The following is a 14388-nucleotide window of genomic DNA, read 5'->3' as shown; positions in this document are numbered from 1 at the left end:
AGGGAATTCTTATTTTTACCCGATTTCAAAATAGGGTGGTTATGAGTTTGACATGTATGTATGTACGTGATATTGTTAAATTAAAATTTCAGTACGGTGATATATTAATATTTTAAGTATAAAGAAGTAGGCAGAAGGAAGCTGGAAACCTAATTGTAAGACACTCCGTTTCCATTGAAACACTTCTATCAATTTTTTTTTTTCGCTTAATTGAATAAATCTAATTGAATTATTATTTAAAACGGCCAAAGTAATAAAAAAAACATGATATAATCACACAATTTTTAATAATAATATACAACTAAATTTAGGCATTATCTTACTAAATACTAATAATAATACAATTTACAAATTAGCTGTGTCGGCCATTTTGAAAGCGCGACATTAGCCGCGCGTCATAGATAGTGTTGCCCAACGATATTGATTCTTGTCGATTATCGATTTTCGTCGCCGAAAGAAAAGCTGATGTTTGCGATTGCAACAAACTTCCAGATAATGGTTGAGTTCTGTCTAATCGGTATTGTAAGTTCTGTTTTTCCATCTGATGGTGTTGTGTTCGTACTGCAAATCGATTTACGTGTACAGGGATGGGCACTACAATTTTGGTTCCAGTTGTTTTGCTGCTATGGCTGCCTGATGCGAGTCCAGCTTTGACACGTTTCCATTTAGCACGACGGTTTTGAAACCAAATTTTTACCTGTAACAGTAAAAAAGATTTTTAAGCTTAACAGGGGCTGTGCATGTGCTGTGTTGTGCAATATTTTTGTGTTCAATTTCTAATGGACGGAATGTTAGTCATATGAGTTATTTTTTTGTCCGTTATTGTAACTGTACAATGAGAAAGATGGATGAAGTAAAAATATTATCGGATTTCGTCTTCTTTAAAGAAAATGTTGCTGTCTAACAACATCGCACATAATTCTCTAAAACGTACGTCACATGGAAAATTTTACTTTTAGGGACATTTTTCTATTTATATCGTTATTCGACACTTTTAGATAGTGTAGGATTTTCTAATTTGGAAATATGGCTGGATGGATTGATGTGAAACCACATTAAGGTAAAAAACTCGTTCTTTAAAAGATAAATTTTCCACACAACGTCTAGTTTACAGCACTGCGTACCATGTTCGTACTTAAATGAATATTGATAATTTATTCCTTAACTAAGAAATTCTTGAGCTTATCCATTAGAAGCTAGCAAGAAACATTTTATTTACTCTACATTTGATATATATACTTTACATTTGACTTTTACCTTATATACAATAAGGTAAAAGTCCAGTGAATATTTGAATCGATTCCAAAAACTTATTTTCTAATAGAAAGCGTATTCGTAAGTATTCTCTGATTTATACAAATGCTATAAATTACTCTTCAGCCTTGTTCTGTTTGAGTACTGAGTTCTGTTTGATGAATTTTAATTTATTTATGTAATTCATTGCACTTTCAATACATAATATTGAAAATGTTTTTGTAAAACATTTTTATCTTAAGTTAAATATAATATAAGCGCTAAATGAGTGCCAAGTAATCATAATAATACAAAAATTGACAAGTGAAAGTTTCTTAAAAGATAATAATTTTGATGGAATTTAAAAATAAAATCAGTTATTGCAAAGTAGGTATTATTGATAAATTCTTATAAAACGTACTTAACAAAATACAGTAAGTACTTGAGAGTTTAAATTTTAAAGGGGAAAAAAATAATGGTTGGCAGAGGGAATCTAATCTTAAAACTTTTGTACTCTTACGGCATGATTTTCTTATGGCAGAAGGCACCTAGCGTTAAGACACTCCGTTCTCCCATCTAATATTTGTATATCGTAAAATAATATAACTACCTGTACTTCACTTAATTTCAACGCAGACGCTATTTGTGACCTCTCTGTGAGACTTAAGTATTTTTTTGCGTGGAACTCTCTCTCCAACTCCAGTAGTTGCTCCGATGTGAACGCAGTCCTTCTTCTTCTCGCTTTGTTTTCTCTTGGTGTATCTGTGTCCTCTTGATCTGCTTCAGATTCGTTACCTGTCAATAAATTACTCGAATTAGTGTTTTTCAAAGAAGTAAAATGACTATATAATTAACAATATTGTTTTTACGTGATAATAATAATTCTTAATGAAAATATTTTTATTCGATAGTTTAAGTACAACGCGTTGGGTTGTATTTGTTCCCTATATTCGCAATGTAATTGATTGATAAAAAATAGAGAACATAAAGACATATGTACATAACAAATATCAGAATACCTATGAGGCAATAAATGTTTCCTTTCCTTAAATAAATGGCAATAAATAAATAAATGCCTATGACCAAGCATCACCATGGTAGAATATGTAATTGTTTTCTTTATACATACATTTCTCAAATAGAAAATCGTCACTTCGAATTTTACACCAGTGTAAAATTATAGTAATAAGTACGTACCTGCTACTCAGCACATGATATTAGAAAGTGAAGAACGAAATGACTAGTCAGTAGATACTATTTGTTTTCTCAGCAAAATGTTCAGCAATCGTGAAGATACAAAAAGTAGCATTAGGTATATTACAATTCCTTGGGTATATTTCACGAGAGTTTCTGCATCGAATAATAATTAAATAAGAGCCATTTATTAAAAAGATAAGATCATTCGACATTTTTAAAGCTTTACAGAAAAGTTGTCGACAATTTCGACGTTTTGACATTGACGTATCCGGAAAATGGAGTTTGTTATTTAAGCATGCATGCAAAGTTTCGGTCTCAATATTTTAAAATTTCTAAATGTAAAGTTTAATATTGAATAATAAAGCATGTTTTTTTGTATGGAATATTCTAATAGGTATATACTTGCATAACGATTTTTACGGACTTTTCATATTTGGTGTTTAATATGAGATACGCTATATTTATACATTTATATCTTAATATTTTTATATCTTCTATTCCTTTAAATTGTTTGAGATACATTTTTAGGTAAAAATATAGGAGTGACTAATGAGATTTTTGCAATTGTCAATTAGAATTAAACAAAAAAAACTTAATACGTTCTCTTCATAATAGTAGTGTAGTGTATTCGTAAATTCATTACTTTAGATGGAAAAGGTCGTCAAACTGCGTTGTCAGAGATGAAGCCATCAAATGAACGATAAAAAGCGCTGCTGAATCAGCGCCACGCCTTGGCGATGTTTTGGACGCGATTGGTCTTCATGCTGACACTGATAATGTTTCATTTGATTGGATTTTTTTTACACTATAACCATAATTTATCTTGGGCTTTATGTGATCATTTTTATTTTTGTACTAATGTTTTTACAGCTTAATGATATAATTGAGATTAATGAGGCGCAGTGGCCCAATATCAGTCATTTTGCCACTCTGGCGAGTTAACTTTCTTCAATAAAATTATAAATAATATTAAGGGGATCCACTGAATTAAACCAAATGCATTACGTATTAAACCTTCAGCTTACAAAGGTTTACAAATAATCCTTGTTATAATCTCGCCTTTTTACAATCCTTGACACCCTAGTATAATATTCCCGTGGGGTGGATACATATCAATATATACGCTTGAAAGAAAATCCTATTGAAACACATTAACATCGGTCCATTTGTTTAATCATTATCGCGATTAAATATAGAAAAAATAAAGGAAAAATTTTTTAATTGTTTTATACAGGTTGTAAGCGTCAGCAATCCTTTTACAGGAACAATTTTACCTTATAGCATATAGGCTAAAATATCTACTGGCCTGAAGTACTTAAAAGATTTATAAAATTCTAAGCTTTGTTAAAACTAACTTAATATTTAAAATAACGCATATAATCAACAAATATAAAATAAAAATAATTTAAAAACGCAACACGTTCTTCAGGGTCAAAGTATTTGAACTTCACTATAAGACGTTAAATTAAATCAACTATGGCAATAAATACCATAAATGCGCAACGTGAAAGAAACGAGACGATTTTCGTAGAATCCTAATCGAATAATCGACAAATGTCAATGCGATTTGGTTTCAATTTCCATGTAAACAGCCAAATAAAGATACCTCACTAAATAAATACATTATTTTTGTTACAACAACTACTGATAGTTATTGTGGTAAATGTAGTGTAAAAATTGAATATTTTTTGAAATTTCAACTTTATATCAATGTAAATAAGTCTTTAGTAACAGTGAAAAGTTTATGTATTAGTGAACAAATAAAGTTCCCGCCATGTCTGCGATCAGAATTTAAAATTCAAATAAATAGTGCGTTCGAAAGCGGCGAAGTTAAATCGATTGGACCTTTAAATGTGCGAGTGTGTCGATAAGCGATAACATCACTAATGTCGGTCACGTTTTGCGTTCGTTTAAATTTTTCACACTGACGGAAAATGTGGTTGTTTTTAAAAAATAAAAATGGTAAAAATATTTGTTTATAATTTTTTATTAATTTAACAGAAGTTAAGAATTTTTAATTTTCTCTTAACTTAAGAGAATTTTTTCGTTTTGATATTGGATAGACCATTTATCGAGTAAAGCTGTATGGACCTGTGCAATAGGTCCATATTATTATGAACAATTCTTAGTTATTTTCATTTTACGACGAGAGCGAAGCGGCAGGAAAAATTAGTAATAATATAACATGAATCATTTAATCATTGATATTTTAGACTCAATTTAAATTCTGAGGTAGGTTCTACTACTCATCAATGTAGATATTTAAATCATTGCTTCCTACCAATAAAAAAATATATAAATATAATATATATTAAGTGTCCTTCTTATTTAAATTTAAACGAGTAGCAAACACTCAATATGATTTATCTATATATATAAAAGGACTTGTCCTCACTGACTGAGGTAAGACGCACGCACAGCCGTAACCGCTGTGCGTAGAAACGTAAAATTTGGACAGATGTTTACTTTCGTAATCTGGACATCCACTAAGAAGGGATTTTGAAAAATTTTAACTCTAAAGGGGTGAAATAGGGGTTGAAAGTTTGTATGGATTTTTTTTTAAATCGGCACCGATTTTTATAAAATTTGAAATTTAGATTTTTAAAAGTATTTAATTGAATACGTGTTTCATCGTTTTCTAGAATTTTCCCCCTAAGGGTGCAAATAAGGGGTTGAAAGATTGTATGGAAAAATCTTTAAAACGCCACCGATTATGATAAAATTTGAAATTTAGACTCTTAAAAATATTTCATTGAACACATGTATCGTGGTTTATTAGAATTCACTCCTAAATAAGTAAGCGAAGCTGCGCGCATCCGCTAGTCTATCTATATATATAAAATCGAAAGGTCACTCACTCATCACGAAATCTCAGAAACTACATGTGCTAGGAATCTCAAATTTTGCATAGGAGTTACTTATAGGACGTAGGCGCTCGCTAAGACGGGAATTTGCAATATTCGACTTCCAAGGGGTTGTTTTTGGGATTGAAAGTTTGTATAAAACTTCGTTACTACAAATGCTAGGAGTCTCAAATTTTGCATGGACGTCACTTATAGGACGTAGGTACTCATAGAGACAGAAATTAAAAATAAGGTAGTTCACGTGGGCGAAGCCGCGAGCGGGCCGCTAGTTTTGAATAATAACAAAAATATAATAGCAAACTATTTTCTAGTTTGCTTAAAATTCTGTCAATGTTGGTATTATTCCAGTATAAAGTTAATTTAGGGCGGGCTCTGCTGGGATTCGGAGAAGTCCCTGGAGACAATGTGATTGCAATCCGAGTACCTACCGCCTACCGACGGCACTATTTGACACTCACGCTCGAAAATTCGATACGCTCGTAAATAGTATCGATTATTCAATTCACTTAGATTTATGTTCCTAACTTCGTTTAAGTTGCAGCTAGATTTATTTGTGACAATGATACCTACCTCTGAAATAGATTGGAGCGAGCATTTCATTTTCAAGGCGTGTTTTCATTTATATTATTATCTATTTGGTAATAACCTTTAAAACACAAACATTATTAATTCACAACTTATTTAAATTGTGATATAGAACATTTTCGGACGTTTTCTGGGGTCCTATTGTAAAACCGCACACATTGTACCATAGTAAAAGAATTATACATATCGAATATAATCGAATTACAGGCGGAATGTTATGTACATCACCGACTTTGGTAAGGTATAAAAATACTATATATTTGCGATATAAAATGTCGCTATAAAAAATTAAATGCTCAAGGAGAGCGAACTTATTAATAGGTAACGGGCGACCTGTTTATTTGGTTGATCACGGTAATTAATCTCAGGAACTATGGATTGTCCAATAATCGAAGAATTGGACAATCCATAGTTCCAAAGAAAAATAGAAGTAAGTATATATTACAATATCAGGTTTATAGTTTCGATGTAACTAACTAGGTACCTTTATAGGGCGGGGTTACTTCAAGTATGGCACATTGTGTTTCTGTTTTTACTTCTCTTATTTATTCCATCTCTTATTTATATGGCACCATAAATATTTTATAAAAAATAGAGAATATAAATAGAGTTTACATTTTTACCTCCCCAAGTAAATCGGATTTCAGATGTAAGTTACATGTTAGATACAAAAAGTGTCGTTTTTCACCTTTTGACATTTCGCCCATTTAATTTGTAAATGACAGCTGTCACCTTGTTACGGCCTTTCCCGCCAAAAATATTGTATGGCAATCGACAACGTTTAGAAATGACGATTTCACGCTACAGATGGGTTCTAGTGGCGTGACAATTTTATCTTTGCGTCACTAATCCGTCTAATAATGTGATTTTGAAAAATAATTGCCGTGAAATATCCAGTTCATTGTGCTTCGGTGATTTTAGAAAATTATATTTTAGGTGTTGTTATCTCAAATTTATGAATATCTCGGTTTTGGAGACAGCTCTTTCCAATTTCTATCAACATTTATATAGGCAAAGTATCTTAGTAATTATTCCCAATTATGAATTACAAAACCATTAGGTACTTTTAATTCATTGGCGAAGTGAATTGTGCTCAACTGGCACGTCACTTCAAAACGCCACTAATACTTTACTTTAATACTTTAATACTTTATTGGAATACACAAGAAATTTACACAAGAAACAATTTGTACGATAATAACCGCATTAGTGATACACTGTGTTGCGGCTATTAACGCCCACCTCCCTAGCGTTGCTTAGTAACTATTGTAATTATATGAAACAGCAAAAAATTACAATGAAATACAAAAAAATAAAATAAAAAAAAACTCTTAAAGTAAAATAATATAAAAGTAAGTGGGTTTGTGAGTGTGTGTGTGTGTGTGTGTATGTGTGTGTGTATTTGTGTATGTGTCTGTGTGTATGTGTGCGTGTGTACATGTGCGCGTGTGTGTCTGTGTGTGTGGTGCGTGCTTATGTTTGCATCTGAAATTTAATAAGATTTTCGGTGTCTCTATAATTTAGTGTTAGAAGCCAATTAAACAATACAATTCTACACCTTCGTAACGTTAGGCTGTAGATTTTAAAGTATTCATTGACTTTATTGTACAGTGTTGGGCTCAAATAAACGTAATGTTTGTTTGAGGAGGCCAAGCGTCTTTTTTCAATCGGACATACTCTACTATTTCTGCGTTTCAAATTTTCACTATTCTGGTTGTAAGATATTTCTGTGTGTTTTCGTAAAATAGCGTGCAAGATAAACAATTGTCGAACAGTCAGAACATTACAAATTTTATATAAATCTGCAGTTGAAAAGCGCCTAGGTTTGTGTGTGATGACTTTTAAAACACATCTTTGGGCTCTCTCCAGTCGAAGCATCGTGCATTTCGATGCTCCACCCCATGCCGGAATGCAGTAATTCAAAATAGACTGCACAAGAGAAAAATAAACCATTTTTAAGATTTCCTGGGTTGCGCTAGATCTAAGATTTCTAAAAATGTATATGAGTTTCCTTAATCGGGATACCAAAGCATTTATATGTTCAGTCCACGTGAGATTTTCATCTAGGGTTACCCCGAGGTATTTTAGTGTACGTGAACGACTAAGAGGGCAGCAATCGCAAAAGTGCCCCTGGTCTGGGCATTTGTGTGCAATGATCGAAAAGGTATCAAATGGAATTTGGGATTTATGGCCAAAAGTAATGAATTTAGTTTTTTGAGTATTTAGCGTTAATATGTTGCATGATAACCAATTGATTATAGTAGCCAGAGCATTTTCACTATGCTTACGAACATCAGACCATGTACTACCATTAACTATCAGAGCCGTATCATCAGCGTAAGTAATAATTTTACAATTTGGAATTTGTAGCTTGCACAGGTCGTTAATATATATAAGAAACAGGATAGGTCCCAGCACACTACCTTGTGGCACTCCGAAGGATATATTTTGATCGCTACTTATAATATTGTTTATAGAAACACACTGGGTTCTCTCACTCAGGTAGCTTTTAAAAAGGTCATACGCCGTTCCACGTATACCATTTTTTTCTAATTTGGAAAGAAGGAGAGGGATAGAAACGGTGTCGAAGGCTTTTGATAAGTCCAGAAAAATACCCACAGTTTTCATTTTTTTATCAATATGTTGAGTGGCGGTATTTACTAAATTCATGAGTGCGTCCTCAGTAGACCTATTGACCCTAAAGCCATACTGATTATCTTCAAGCAGTTTATACTTATCCAAGTAGGAAATAAGTCGCTTATAAATTACTTTTTCTAGGATTTTGGACAAAGAACTCAATATGGAGATAGGTCTATAATTGTTGACAGATTCATTATCACCGTTCTTATAGATTGGATGAATAATAGCTTTTTTAAAAACCCTAGGGAATATGCCCTTCGATAAACACAAATTGAACAGTACAGTTATTGGAGGAGTCAAGAAATCCGCAGCTGCTTTTAGTATCGATGTCGAAATCCCATCCCAACCCACAGCGCAGTTGTCCTTAAGTTGGCAGATGATGTACCTGATTTCAGACTCATCGGTGTTATTAATTACCATCGAAGAGGACATAGATTGACTATTTGGAAAGTTGATGTATTTCTTATACTTAGCGGTAGGTTGAATGAGTTTAGACGCTATCTCCCTCCCTATATTGGCAAAAAAGATGTTAACACTATTGACTGCTTCGTGTGCATCATTTACTGATTTTAAGAGGTGGCTTGACACATTCGCTTTTTTGTTAGGTAGATTGCCAAACTGTTTAATTAGGTCCCAAGTCTTTTTTGAATCTTTCTTAGCTTTAATGAATTCGTTACTTTCATAATTTATTTTAATTTTCTTTAATAAATTATTGCAAAAATTCTTATATCGGGTAAACGATGATTTTAAATCTATATTATTAGGATCTTTTTTTACTTTCCTATAGAGTTTAATGAAAGAACTGAACCAAACTGAACGACTTGTTTATTTCACATGGATCTTCCATCAAAACCATTCTTCTATTTTAATCTTCTTTTGTATGTTTTTTACGCAATTGAATGAATCATCAAAGATGAAGGCATCAATAATATAATAGGTAATTATGGATTTTGATGGAAATTATTGTTTTTTCTAAGGCGAATATGACCATCTGCTTGTGTTTCAGAAATGGTCATATACAAATCTCATGACCGGCTTAAAAACTACAAAAAAATGTAAGGGTAGGTAACTAAATGATTTTATGGTTTGTTTAATTATTTGTATTAAATTTATGTATATAATATTTTTATACTGACTGCCGTCAAAAAGCTAACAAGCTAAAAAAAACTCGCACACGAAGGGTTCCTATAGGTAAAAAGGACAAAATACACGTTCTTTAACTTTCACTTAAATATCCATTTTTTTCTGGTAATTTTATTATTGTTATATAGCGCCTACAAAAATAAAACATCTATGAAAACAACGTCTTAGTAAAAGGGTCCCAGGGTTTTCCACTTTAGGTATGGAACTCTAAAAACAAAATTAAAAGAAGAAGATAATATTTTAAGACCTGTTAAACATAATTAATAAAATTATTGAATATTTACTCATATGTACCTATATCTATTTCGGAGTGGCGAGAATTAGGGGAGACCTATGTCCAGCAGTGGACGTTGAAAGGCTGATGGATGGATGGATATCTATTTGCTTAAACTGACACAGAAGGTTTGTGATATGTCAATGAGTAAACGTTACAACAAAAAATCGCATATTAAAATAAAATATAAGACATAATAAATAAATAATGCAATTTTAAATTGCCTTCGAACCGAATTGGCCTCAAATCGACATAGATTTTGATTCGTCCGTTCCTAGAAGAATTGTTGTTACATTGAGAATTTAATGGGATATCAACGTTAAAAATATATGTCAGTTTATTAAAAAAAAAATGGTTTTGGCGAAGTAACTCCCAGATAAATTAAATTAAAAAATTTAAACTGCCGTCGTGTTGAAGCGGGTCAATATCTGATCATAAGCACGATGGTTAGGGGTTCTATACGTTTTGATAAACAGAAAGAAGAAAAATTGCGCGCAGTCTCACTGACTATCTCAACACTAAGCTTCCTCTACCTACTCTGCTATGAGGGAAAAGTGTGGAGCTACTAAATTCTTGACGCTGAACTTTGATTCTGAACCTTTTTTCCTCCGCAAAATCCACAAAATTTGCAAATTGTGTTGTAAGTAAATTGACCAGATAGCCTAAGTGTATTAATTGGTGAATAAATACCTAAACAAAAATTGCCTTACCTTGTGTGTTATCTTCTCCACCATCGCTCTCCATTTCACTCCCAACACTAACTGGACTCTCTCTTTTTTCTTCACTACTCGCTTGAACTGGCGGCTGCCCAAACATCCTCAAAAACGGTTCAGGATAACCCAATAAGAACGGAAAATTATTTTGTTGTAAAAACGGCGTGTTTAAATAATATCTCATCCTGTTGATACCATCCAGCCTTTCATTTTCTTCATCTTCAGAATTTTTATTATCTGATATACTATTTTCGATATCGATTTCAGGTGATTTTCTGTCGCCAATTAATGATTCTATCGAGAACGGCTTTGGCGCCTTCTTTTTTATCTGTGAATCTAATTCCGACATTGCACTAGATATATATTTTATAAATTAAAAATCATTTATTAACAATTTTTTAGTAAATTCACCGAGCACAACACTCGCGTTTTGTTTTTTTTTTGTAATTTGATATTATGTGGCACGCGTCCGCACTGTGCGCATCGTAGTGATGTACTACGGCCCGCCACGCCCACATACGGGGTGTAGACATGGACTAATATTATTTTATTAATGCCTCTGCTAAGCGAACATAAGCTTTATTACTGCAGTCGTAACTACACCGTCATTATGGGACGGTTTAGCTCTAGAAAATCCTATAGCAATCTGAGTCTTAAGACTTGACGTTTTATTCCCAAGAAGTAAAAGTTATAGTGCAGTGGCTCTGTTTCAGTATCGTTGTAGGCAAAAAATAAATAAAAAGCTACTTATTTCGACTGAATAAGTGTTAATTTCGATTAATCGCTTGCTATAAGTTAAATCATTATGTCTCTACATCACTAATGATTGTAATTATTTGACTTAACGTTGGAAAGAGATAGGTATACCTTTTTTGGATGTGATAGAAAGAGACAGGCATGTAGACATTTGTGACCGCTGTGTACACGAGTAATTGGTGCTCAGTTGCCAAAGTCAGCATTTTGAATAAGTTCATCGTCTTGTGCTTTCTTTAGTCTATTTTCTCAATATTTCTGGATGACTATTTTAGTTTTGTGTTGATTTTAATGTCGATTTAGCTAGTTACAAAGTAAGTAGGTATAGTCCACTCTTTATAAGTGAGAGAAACTTAACGATTTACATCGTTAATTTTCTCTCAATTATTTTGAATTTTCGATCGAATAATACTTAAACAGCTAAATAAAATGAATATAAATTTTATAATTTGACCTCCACTAATTTCACGTTTGTATTATATTATTTGGTCCCCAAGACGCAATGATTTATCCGGACTTAAATACTCTACCTAATTTGAAAGTTGTCATAAATTACACTGTTTGTTAAAAAAAATACAAACTCAACGATTTATAAGTGAGCTTTTAGTTCATATTTCATTACGTAAAACAAAAAAAAATCTAGCCTTAAGTAAGCTGTTCCGTTCAAACGCACCCGCAGTCATTAGACAGCAATTTACCCCCCAACACCCTTAAATTGATTGTGACCATTCCTCACCGGGGTCGTTAGATGAAATCTTATATGAACGGTAGTAATGATCTTTTCGTATGTAAGTTATTTTTTTTATTCTATATCTATAGTATTTAGTAAGTTAAGGAATGCAAAAATCTAGGCTCGTCGTAGGGTAGGGGTACAAACGTGTGACTGCATTAGCGACAAGTTGTGGGTTCGATTTTGGACTTGAGAAAATCAAATATTTAATACTTTTATTTTCTAAGAAAACTAATAAATTATAAGCATACCAATTAGGCAGGTATGGCAATATTGCGAATTGCGTACTTTTTGAATGGCGGAACTAAATGTGCCTACTCTAATATTGAATTTAACTAAAATTATATTTTATGGGCTTCTTTTGTATAAAATTTTTACTTAAACTGTTTTATATCAGTGTCGTGTGTACATTACGGTCGTGAGTTCGATTCCCGCTCGGGGACATCAGTTATTTCCAATTATCAAGAAGTGGAAACTTTAACGTTAAGTGTTAAACGTTAAATGACGGTACTCAACAGTTCTCTTAACACGCAATAACATGTGCAACAGTAGGTTCCCTCTACTACCCTGGTATATACGGGATACATTCCCGATGTTTTGAGTATTATTTTCTCCAACATCCATATTATGGTAATTTATGAAATTATGAAAAAAAGATTCAGATATAAATTTATATAGCGACGAGTATGAAAATATATAAGTATATTTACATAAATATCTCTACATAGAGAAAGCCTAAAGTGTTGGCTATAGTTATTGTCTCTCATCACGACTATGTCAGTGATTGGCACGAGCCTGGCAGGGAAAGGCACCTGTCCATTAAGCTCAATAAAGATATACAGCGTGTTCAGATGTCGCGATAAACGCAAAACGACCGGCCGCCTATTGACATAAATTGTCACCCTGTACACTGGGTGAGAATAGCAATGAATGGTTACTAAGTAAATATATTTATTAGCTTTCGCTATACACTTGTATTTTTTTTTGTGGCTTTGCTCGCTATGATATGAACTTTCATCTTGAATTTGTGAATACCACTTTAAAATCCACTGCGTAGTTTCTGAGATTTACTTAGGTACATATACAGATCGGCATGCATCGGTAGGAATCATTTTTTATACTGTGTAAAGATTTGTTGATATGACATTTTGTAGGTATAAGATATATATTAAGAGCAGTATGGCGCAGGACACAAGCTTGCGACTATAAAAGCGACAGGTTTTGGGTTCGATTCCCATTCGATTTACTTCTGGGAAAGCTCTTGTAAGCTCGGTATTCTGCCACTTATTACGCAATGCCTCAAGAATTCGGCGGAAAGGAAGTGCCTGAATAGACTGTCTTAACAATAGATTCCCAAGATCTCTTGGACTACCCTGCTAGGCAGCGTGAAAAAAATGTAAATTGAACCAACGACGATTGAGTCTATGTCATAAGTACATAGATTGTCAAAAACGTATTTCCGTATTTAATTTATCATATAATAGCTGTAACGCTATAATGATCTATTGTATTTATTTTATGTCCAAATAACAATGCGAAGTGTAAACCTAATTTGCGAGGCTAATACTGTCCTGAGAAACCGACACGAGACTCGACTGGTAAAAAGGATAAGTGATTTTATTAAAACCCCTAGATGCTCTGATTTATTTGAATTTTGAACTATATCCAGGTAGGTACGCTCGGTAAAGAGGCCTAACTAAATGTGTAATTAGTTTAAATTTGCATAAAGTATCCGCTTCACTCCACAGGCATTTAGTGTTAAGATTCCATTCTCCATTTTCCGCCTTCTTTGGAGACACTCAACAGTGTTCTTTGAATTGTTACCAGAACGAGGAAATGAATATAATTCATTGTCTCCAAGTGGGAATTGAACTCACAGCTGTTTCTTTTACAGTCAGATGCAGTGCCGCACGACGGTCTTCGTAAAAAGGTAAGCTTATTATAAATGTAATAATAAAACTTTATTTCCGATTTTTGGTCGATATGTTTTTTGTTGGAACTTAGTAAGTAACATTATGTTGATTGATTTTATACGTAGGTATATCAAAATGCTCATTATTTTTATTATTTTTTTAAGTTAGGCCCCTTTTTTATTTCATAAAGCTTAAGCTTATTTATAAAGCTTACAACGTATCTCTTATGCAAAATTATTTTAAATATTACATTAGTCTATGGTTTTTTCCTTATGGCGCTAAAACTAAGTCTTTGTTCTAATCCGAATAGACAGCTACACAGTAAATACTTTTAAGAATTCAA

The 14388-nt window shown here is 32.7% G+C and overlaps 1 protein-coding gene across 1 annotated transcript; it reads right to left on the bottom strand.

Annotated features, from left to right (window-relative positions):
• Nucleotides 1-273: 273 nt before the first annotated feature.
• On the bottom strand, nucleotides 274-11148 carry LOC146537142 (uncharacterized). The gene is made up of 3 exons (XM_085187807.1): nucleotides 10647-11148; nucleotides 1844-2028; nucleotides 274-697 (listed from the first exon to the last, which is right to left on the bottom strand). Exons 1-3 carry the CDS (start codon nucleotides 10996-10998, stop codon nucleotides 353-355), a joined length of 882 nt encoding a protein of 293 aa, XP_085043933.1. The 5' UTR covers nucleotides 10999-11148; the 3' UTR covers nucleotides 274-352.
• Between the last annotated feature and the right edge of the window lie 3240 nt (nucleotides 11149-14388).

This window comes from Heliconius melpomene, chromosome 7, assembly GCF_056956725.1.
Source record: "Heliconius melpomene rosina isolate 202511_hmr_F chromosome 7, ASM5695672v1, whole genome shotgun sequence".
Lineage (NCBI taxonomy): Eukaryota > Metazoa > Arthropoda > Insecta > Lepidoptera > Nymphalidae > Heliconius > Heliconius melpomene.
This window is presented reverse-complemented; position numbering and strand designations above follow the sequence as displayed.